The 9885-nt window shown below is 44.0% G+C and overlaps 1 protein-coding gene across 1 annotated transcript; it reads left to right on the plus strand.

Annotated features, from left to right (window-relative positions):
- Positions 1–312: 312 nt before the first annotated feature.
- Positions 313–9472, plus strand: SMUG1 (single-strand-selective monofunctional uracil-DNA glycosylase 1). Its single transcript, XM_083169553.1, has 3 exons — positions 313–524; positions 4030–4311; positions 6591–9472. The coding sequence occupies exons 1-3, from the start codon at positions 402–404 to the stop codon at positions 7116–7118; spliced, it is 933 nt and encodes a 310-aa protein (XP_083025679.1). The 5' UTR covers positions 313–401; the 3' UTR covers positions 7119–9472.
- The last annotated feature ends 413 nt before the right edge of the window (positions 9473–9885 follow it).

Below are 9885 nucleotides of genomic sequence, written 5' to 3' on the forward strand. Positions count from 1 at the left end.
TACATTACCAGGGAAGCACAGGAACAGAGCATTTTCTCCCTCATGGAGAGGGTCAGGTAGGCAAATAACGGTATGGCCTATAGATGATGGCAATAATCATTAACAATAATGATGACACCGTTATACAAGCAGCCTGCGTGTATAGTACTCGCCAGCACCGCCCCTTACGTCGCACATTCTCCGGCGCAGCCTTTGCGTCACTCTGACGTCTGACCATCTAACTCCGCGACTTTCATGCGCCCAACACTCTAGCGTCGTTGGCGTCGTCCCCGCCCTGCAGCGTGGCATTTCCAATTTCTTACGTAATGTCCGCTATGTGTGTGTGTGTGTGTGTGTGTGTGTGTGTGTGTGTGTGTGTCAGTAGCAGCCATATTTCCGAAGACCAGCTTTAGCTAAAACCAATGTATCTGGCAAGAGCAAAAACGTCTGACATTTTATCAGCGTGCACCAGAGAACACTACATCTCCCATAATGCCGTCCCCGGTACACTGAGACATTCGCTACCCGGAACTCAGCGCTGCAAGGTAAATAAGCCATATAGCAATGACTGCGTGAGTGTGTATATGTAATTCGATTCCAGGCAGTGGTGATGTAGTCAGGCTGTGGGAGTAAATGAATGGCCTGTCTGCGGGATGTGTATGGTACTCCAGAGCTGCATGGAGTGCTCTGTACTAGCTGTCTCTCAGGCAGGCGGAGTGCAGTGCATTGTGGGAGTGTTGCTAGACAGCAGTACAGTAACTATAAACATAGAATTTAAGAACCACTTGGCCCATCTAGTCTGCCCCTTTTTCAAACATGTTACCTCATATCATATTTGATCTTTATTTATTTGTAAGGATGTCAATATGCCTATCCCAAGCATGTTTAAATTGATCTACTGTATTTGCCTCTACCACCTCTGGTGGGAGACTATTCCACCTATCCACTACCCTTTCTGTGAAGTAATTCTTCCTCAAATTTCCCCTGAATCTTCCACCCTCTATAGTAGTGTGGTTTGTATTTACTAATATACCTCCTATTACACATGTGAGTTATTTATTGCATGAGCACAGTCCTCACTGCCTACATACAGGTTTACTCTGGTACATCAGCCCCCAGAGATTACTATTGGTGGCCATACATCAGAGCAAAAGCACAGTTTAGACGGGTCGTGCAATCATGTGTGTGCACATAGGCCCTTATTCAGATCTGATCGCAGTACACTACAAATGTGTTCTTAAAATGGTCAAAACCATGTGCACTGCAGGTGGGGCAGATGTAACATGTGCAGAGAGAGTTTCATTTGGGTGGGGTGTGTTGAAACTGAAATCTAAATTGCAAAGTAAAAATAATGCAGCCGGTATTTACGCTGCACAGAAACAAAAGAACTCACACAAATCTAACTCTATGGGGGAGATTCTCTAAGAATCTCCGCCCCCTTCGCCGCCCATCGCATTTATAATTATCGCATATGTTGTAACATATGCGATAATTATAGCAAAGGACAGCTCTTGCGTTAAGAGCTGTCCTTTGCGGTGAGAGTTGCCGGGTCCCAGCAGGTCCCGGCGGCTCCCCCCTCCCTCACACACCCGGCGCTGCTGCTGCGCCGGGCTCTCCTCCTCCCTGCACCCGGAAGAGGATCAGTGCAGGGAGGAGGTCACAGGTCCGGGCAGCACTGCGCTGTGCTGCCCGGACACAGGTGAGGGGGCGGCGGAGGTCGGGACGGCGGAGGGTTGCGGTAGAAGCCCATTGGCTTCTATGGGGGCATCGCCAGATTTTTCTGGCGATGCCCCCCGCCGCGGTAACCCGGCGAGGGATGCTTACAGTATCCCAAAATGCAGTAAAAACCCTGATAACGGGGTTTTTACCGCATTTTTAGCTTAGAGAATCTCCCCCTATATATGTTACATCTGCTACCCCTGCAGTGCACATGGTTTTGCCCATTTTAAGAACAAGTTTGTACTGCGATCAGATCTGAATAAGGGCCATAGTGAGGTATATCGGTATGATGTGCGGGTCGAGAGGTTGATCCCCAGATCATACATGCCACTCGTATGATTTGTTGGCTTTGCTTGCGGTTGAAAGCAGATCCTATGTGCTTTCTAGGCACATACAATCGCTCAATTGACTGCATACAATCAGGTCTTTCTAGTGTATGGCCAGTTTATGTCATTGTTTCTTACCAGTCTGCTAGGCAGCAGTGCATTGTGCCACTATACTCATTAATGTGTACATCCTGCTAGGAAAAGGTTACATGCAGCAAGACCATTTGTATACTATCCCTAAAGCTGGCATATACTATACAATTATCTGGCAAATCATTTACAATATCTGGCTGGTTGGAATGAAAATATGGTAATGAATGAGCATAATAACAATCTACTATTTGCTCCCAAACACTACAAAACGGACAACAACTGTCCATACAAATTGTCTAAATCGTGATTTAACCAATTTGTCTGGAAATCAGGTTTTACAGTCAGAAGATGACCGCACGTGTAGGCTAATGTTTTAGCGGGGTGCTGCCAGAGGGGCAGGGCATATTTTGCCCTTTAAATATCGGGCAGGGTGCAGCGCCCCGCTTAAACAGCCTGGCGGGAACACTACATACACACTTGCCAATGCCAGCGAGCCTCCTTAACGATCCACTCCCTCATCTATACATGCACAAACAACCTGTGGGAGCGTGCATTGACCCTCGTGGAGACATACACCATCGGTGATAAAATGAGCGTTTTCGCTCATATCACCCATTGCGTATGGACCTTTTATGTCTAGTGTAAATATGAATTAGAAATAGTCAGTTGTATGGCCATCAACAAATTCTCAACAATATAATGATAATGGTAATGCAGGGTACACACCACGACGACCCGCTCACGATGCACATAGTGAGCGGGTCGTCAGTGTCTCGTCCGACCCGCTCACGGTGACGCGGGGGGGCACGACCCGCTCACTATGTGCACCGTGAGCGGGTCCGATCCGATGGCGACCCGCACCCGGCTGTATGGTCGTTCTTCAGATCCTACCTGCAGCAGGTAGGATCTGAATAACGACCGACCGACCCGCGGGGCCACGCATCGGATCGGGATCGGACCAGAACGGGGGAAAAAAGGGCCCAATCACCACACAATCTACATCCAATTGGTCGGAATTGGATCTAGATTGAGGGGATCGGGCCCTAGTCGTCCTGGTGTGTACCCAGCATTACTGTTTGTGGTTGGTGCAGGATTCCTAATAATTGGGTTAGACCTTTTTCCTTTCATATACATAAGAGATCTCTATATTCCTTGACCTGCTATCGTACTGGGGAGATTTACTATAGCTTCTTAAAATGAGAAGTGGTGGTGTTGCCCATAGCAACCAATCAGTTTCTGTCTATCATTTTCTATGATGATGTAATAAATAAATGATAGACAGAATCTGATTCGTTGTTAAAGGCAACAGTTTGGCGTAAATGCGGATCCTAGACACTGTAATCCCAGGTATCTCCAGCCTAGTTGGTCTCATTCTACTCCTACCTCACACTTGTGCCATCAAAGCAGGACCTTAAGGGGGACATTTACTGAGATGGAAGTTCTATTTCAGTTGGGTTGTTGCTATGGGCAACCAATCAGTATTTACTTCTTATTCATTTAATAGAAGATAATAGATAGTATCTGATTGGTTGCCCATAGCAACATCCCATTGAAATAGAACTCCCATTTTAGTAAATTTCCCCCTAAGTGTCTGGACTTTAGAGTAGATTAGAAAAATATGTCTGCCATCACTGTAAATCTGATAAAAAATGCAAATATTGTGAGACGGATAAAGGAATTATATTCTAATTCTGTATTTCCTAATATTCTTAAATTAATATTATTTAAAAATAAAGAAAAGTTTATTGCAAAGCTATGTAAGAATCGGTAGCACCTATTATCAATCCATATTCAAGGCATAAACCATCTTGTTCTAAAGCAACTTTATGTATAGCGTATACTGGTTATAAAAAGTCCAATAATAGCCAGCAAAGTCTCTCTCTGGTGTGTGACTGCAGTATCATTCTTACAGGAAGTCACTGGAAACGGAATGATTCTCTCCCCGGCTCAGTCTGGGTTCTCCACCTGCAGCTCTGCTGGGGAAAATCCTGCAAATGACTTCCTACAAGTGGAATTAGAGTTGAATTTAAAGCTAAGAAATCTCCTGTTCCGGGATCCAGTAAAGTATGTGTATAATCCTTTGTTATATGCCTGGGACCCACATGAGAGATACGTAAGGACGTATTGCCAGTCAAGAAAGGAGGTTCTTTTTTTAGGAATGAACCCTGGACCGTTCGGCATGGCTCAGACAGGGGTAAGATCCTCACTGAACAAGGTTAATTTGTGGGATTAATAATCCCCCCCCCCCCCCCCAACTTTAATTGTATCAGTGCCATATTAACCTGCATAAAATTGCTCAATTAAATATGTCCTCAGCATCTGTACCATTAACTCATCTCCAATACAGACCCTTGTTACGCATTTGTTCATCTATTCTCTTCTATAATAAATCTGTCAAGGTTTACTTCATTAAGATTATACTTGCTATATACCAGTTCTGGCAACACACCGTCCTACTCAGTTGCAGCTACTGCTCTATTAATACCATGCCTGACACACAGACAGCGGCTCCAAAATAAAAAAAAAAGTCCTGTTAATGGCAGTTGGAGAGACTGACTGGGAGTGGGAGGAGTGACACTATATGAAAAGGTCAGACCGTCTTGCTGGCTGTGATAATTGGTTACACCTCTCTGCCCCATTCCTTTATTAAGCTGTGTGATCATTTTGAGATCATGCCAAACTACGTCATACCTCATCTAATAAAGAGTTATGTGGCTAGCTGTTGCTTGAAACTGCTAGCCAAGTCGTGACGAGTGGTCCTCTTACAATTGCCATCTTTCTAAATGATGTCTTGTAGGCATCTCATATGAGAATCCTTACCTACCTTCACACCAGTTTTTGTGCGTATTTTTGACATGTTCACATGACCATAAAACTTAGTTCCATTAAGAATAAGTCTGCTTTTACTGGATGAATTTGTGCAAAATACACGCTTAATAACTGTCTATATTTTCAGGAATTACCTAAAACATACCCTCCAAGTGTACCGATTTAGCCGGTACAGTACCGTTTTTTAACAGTCTGTACCGGCTAAAAAGAAATGTACCGAATGTACCGATTTCTGATGATTTGCGGTGGCTGCGCTGATCGGATCGGGAATTCTGTGCTAGCAATGTAGCAGCACCCTTTCCCCATCCCGTGGGGCCTTGCGGTCCAGTCAGGGCAGCCAATTTAATGATAAAACCTCTCCCGTCGGCATGCGTTCCATCTGCAGTGGAACGCACACACACTGTTGCCGCGTCACTTCCGGGTGCCGCGGCTTGTCAGCGCGGAAGACTTGCCTTTCCTCCTCCTTCTGTGCGCCATTCAGATATCTGGACTCTGGAAGCTGTGCAGCAGAGCCACGTTTGTGGCTGGATTCGGAGCCGCCAGCCGCAGCAGTGGTGTCTCTCACAGTCAGCTCATACTAGGGTACATATGTGGGGGGAAAAGTGTCAAATCAATGCCCAGTACACATTCAGAAAAGGGGTGTGACCACGCCTCCTTTTGCCAGTGGCCACGCCCCCTTTTATCCGTTGTCACGCCCCCTTTTGAATGTGTACCGAATTTTGCCCTTAAGATGTTGGAGGGTATGCCTAAAAAGGCCTTCAAATTATTAGGTAGGTCTGTCCCTGTCCTGTATTAACTGTCCATAGGAGATTGGCCTTAGTTTTCGCAATACTTTTAATGGCTCAAGCACTGCTCCTTAATGTGTAACCTCGGTTTTACATACTCTGTGTGGATTTCTCCCACTCGATTGATCATAACTCTAATGGGGTGAGATTCCTTTGCTATTCGACTGCTATGCAATTTTTGCTAACTCTGTACTATTTACATTCAGTTCTCTCAATTTGAACTATATAGTCGTTGCTGCACTGTCTATTTGGCTATTCGATTTCAGCTGAATGGGAGTGCGCATTGGCATTGAATCTGGGTTGAATGCTTAAAAACTTGTTCGATCTCCATTCGATGTTTATGCGATACCGATTCGATTTTGACTATATAGTCAAAATTGAAGAGTAAATTGCACCATGTGTACACACCATAATTCTTCCCAATGCCTCTCCTCTAAAATGTGACATTTGTACACATGATCAAGCATCCCTTATGACCTCTTGCCTATTGTTACATCTACACCTAATGTGCACCATACAATGTGCTACTTATCATACACTTCTGAGGAACATAATGTAAAGGTTTTGTCTATTGTCATTTTCGGCAGCAAATTTTCTAATTATAGAAAATGCGAAGACCAGAATGTAGATCACTATGGAGCTGCATCTTGCTGTAGGAGAACACTCGCTTCTACCTACTGATATTCGTTAAATGTGTTTTATATTAGTTTTTAGTGTAACTAAACCGACTAGAAGTTTAGGCTTGTTACCCCTATACCCCCCACCTCTCCCCCATTGGACAGTATGACAGTATATACTGTGGGATCACTGCTTCTATTGACTGCTCTACAACTGCATATGTCCTACTTTTCTCTCTTAGGTTCCCTTTGGAGAGGTTAAACATGTGCGTGACTGGCTTCAGATTGAGGGTCCTGTCTGTAAGCCAGAGCTGGAGCACCCAAAGAGGCCCATACGTGGGTTTGATTGTCCCCATAGTGAGGTGAGTGGTGCACGATTTTGGGGTTTCTTCAAGTCACTCTGTGTCCAACCTGAAACCTTTTTCCAACACTGCTTTGTGCACAACCACTGCCCTCTCATATTTATGAATGAGTCGGGCAAAAACCTGACTCCGACGGACCTTCCTAAAGAGCAGAGGGACAAGCTTCTGGATATCTGCGATGAAGCCTTATGTCAAGTTGTTAAGGTACTTGGAGTTAAAACAGTTGTCGGTGTGGGCAGGTTCTCTGAACAACGGGCAAGAAAGGCTTTGGCTGGAGAAGGGATGGATGTGGCAGTGAAAGGCATCATGCATCCATCCCCCAGGAACCCTCAAGCTAACAAAGGCTGGGACAGTGTGGTAAGGTCACAGCTGCAGCAACTTGGACTCTTACCATTACTGACTATGTAAAATGCTGACTTTTCATTTCTGGAACAAGTGGTTCTTTATACACTACATTGACTCCCATGTTCAGCCAACGCATGTATGCAATTTGGTTTATATACATGTTGTTTGTTTTATTTTAAATAACTTGAATATGTAATTGTGTGTGTTCTAATGTAAAGTACATTTGTTCATTAATTACTTTTATTTTAAACTTTTACTAATGACCTAACAGGTATGACTCCAGTTTTGCCCTTCATTTGGACTGTAAGTTGTGTTAAAACTGAATTAAGGACAAATGGACGATTTGTATTATTTAATATTCCTGTGCTTCTTCTGCACTTAGTGAATAGCCAGATCACTCAGACACCCATAATCATAGAAACATAGAATTTGACAGCAGATCAGATCCATTTGGCACATCTAGTCTGCCCCTTTTTTAAACATGTTACCTCAAACCATATTTGATCCTTATTTCGTTGTAAGGAGAGTCTTATGTCCAGGTGGGGCTGCAGTGCTGTTCAAAATTCAAATAGGGGAAAAACAGCAGCTGCCACCAACTGATATTCCAAACTGAATCACTGACAGTTGGTGTTTCTCCCCTATTTGATTTTTGGACTGTTCTGCAGCCCAACCTCTTTAGCTGCCACTGCTTATGTATATTCCATGCATGTTTAAATTGTTCTACTGTCCTAGTCTCTACCACCTTTGATGGGAGGCTATTCCACTTGTCCACTACCCTTTCTTTGAAGAAATTTTCCTCAGATTTCCCATGAACCTCCCTCCAGTATCCATGCATGTCCTCATGTTCAAATACTTCTCTTCATTTGAAGAATGTTTCCCTCCTGGACCTTCTTAAAACCCTTGGTATATTTGAAAGTGTCTATAATTTCCCCTTTCCCTTCTCCAATGTGTACGGTTTTTGAAAATTGGTTTGTTTAAAGCCTGTAACATAATAGTTTAAACTCTCATTTTAATGTTCATATCTTATATCACTTTAGTTTGTCTTGCTGAAATTTAAAATAAATAAGTAATGGTGCTGATATCTAATTGTATAGCAGCAGCATTTCCTGAGATCTTTATAGCCTCAACTCTGCTGCTTCACTAACCGCCGCTGTGTGGGGAGAGAGGCTTACTCATTGGTAGCAGGTGATTTGATCTCTGCTGCTGCCATATGCTGTGCTGTTGGCATCTTCTGTTTTAGAACCTGGTGTGCGCAGGGAAGAGCCTGGATAGCAATAAGATGAGGCGGTCGGCTTGTTACACGTCCTAATGTATGTCTGGAAGGTGCAGTGAGGCAAGGGGCACAAGCAGACGGCTTTATTGCACTAATAAAGTAGCCCATCTAGCTTCATTGCTTATGTAAACCGTTCTCTCCTAATTAAAGAGAAAAGGATTACTGTCTTGTTGAGTCTCATTCTGCCTGCCATCAGGGCTGAGGCTGTAATAGTTGCAGGCAAAGTGCTATGGATACCGCCAGTGTTTAACCAGGGACCAATAAACTATTATATGGGTGTAGCAATTTTAGTGTATAAAGCAGCAATTAAGCATTCTTTTTTTAATGGCAAACCTAGAGCTTTAAAGTTATTTAAACTGCTGATTAGAAACACGTTTTTGACACTATTGTGTGTAATGCTGGGCTCCGTGACATGGGTTTCTACCTCAGAGTTGTTTGAAATGTCTGTTGCTTGATTATAGCTATCCCCCTGTCTTCGTAAATTCTATCCATGAATTCCTCACATAAATGTGATCCTAGAGCTAACGGGTCCCGACAGTCGGGATCCCAACAGGCATTTACCCGACGTCAGGATCCCGACTGTCAAAACACCGACAGACTGGTTCCCGATGGCAACCTGCTATTTTCCCTCGTGGGGGTCCACAACCCCCATAGAGGGAGAATAGAATAGGTGGCGAGCGTAGCGGCGAGCCCGCAAGGGGCTTAGTTGCGCTCACCATGCTGTCTGGGTCCGGCCAGTCGGGATCCTGACATTGGGCTAATGACTGTCGGGATCCTGACTGTCGGACCCCTGTACCACCCCCGAGCTAACATCGAAACCTCTGCTTTGAACACGGGTGATTGTAATTGTAGCAGCTCTTGCTACTCAAAATAGCACATCCTCTGCCCAAAACATCATCCACTCAGAGGTATAAACTAGTGCCAAATTGGCGGCCTCCATGTTGTGTAAATGATTGGCACACTTCAATGTGAAATATGTATGTGAAAACCCTTGTAGTATCGTTCACATGCAGCCAGTCAGCTGTAGAACTAAACTATTTTTGTGCTATCTTCTGTATGATGCAAACTACTGTCGAATTTGGAAAAATATCTGTATTATCTTTTTTGTATTTGCTACAGTAAAAAGTCATGTTTTTTTACTATATGTGTGATTTTTGTCATAATTTACCATCTGTTGCATCTCGTACACATCACAGAACCGGTGAAAATCCACTCAAATTGTACGTGCTCAGGCTGCAACACTGAGCACGTACAATCAAAGGCGTAACTACCATAGGTGCAAGGGGTGCAGCTGCTATGGGGCCCAGAGCTGAAGGGGGCCCATCTTTACTGTATAAGTTATATTTTCTATATACATTTATCGCCAATATTTGGTATATAGGGGCCCTTACAAACTTTTGCTATGGGGCCCGCGAATATCTAGTTACGCCCCTGCGTACAATGGAATTCGGCGTGAGGAAAAGGCCTTTTTATGGCGCACAAATGTACAAAGGTTGCAAATCACAGTGGTCTGTAAACATGAGCAATACAATTTGGTGGTTCCAATCATTTTTTTTA

This window comes from Crinia signifera, chromosome 2 (genome assembly GCF_055691185.1).
Source record: "Crinia signifera chromosome 2, ASM5569118v1, whole genome shotgun sequence".
In the NCBI taxonomy this organism is placed as follows: Eukaryota; Metazoa; Chordata; class Amphibia; order Anura; family Myobatrachidae; genus Crinia; species Crinia signifera.

Excerpts from the sequence above, each read along its gene's own strand:
- SMUG1 (XM_083169553.1), top strand. The coding sequence starts at position 402 with ATGTATCTGGCAAGAGCAAAAACGTCTGACATTTTATCAGCGTGCACC. Across the intron at positions 525-4,029 it reads CCGGAACTCAGCGCTGCAAG|GAAGTCACTGGAAACGGAAT; the intron begins GTAAATAAGCCA and ends TCATTCTTACAG. Across the intron at positions 4,312-6,590 it reads TCGGCATGGCTCAGACAGGG|GTTCCCTTTGGAGAGGTTAA; the intron begins GTAAGATCCTCA and ends TTTCTCTCTTAG.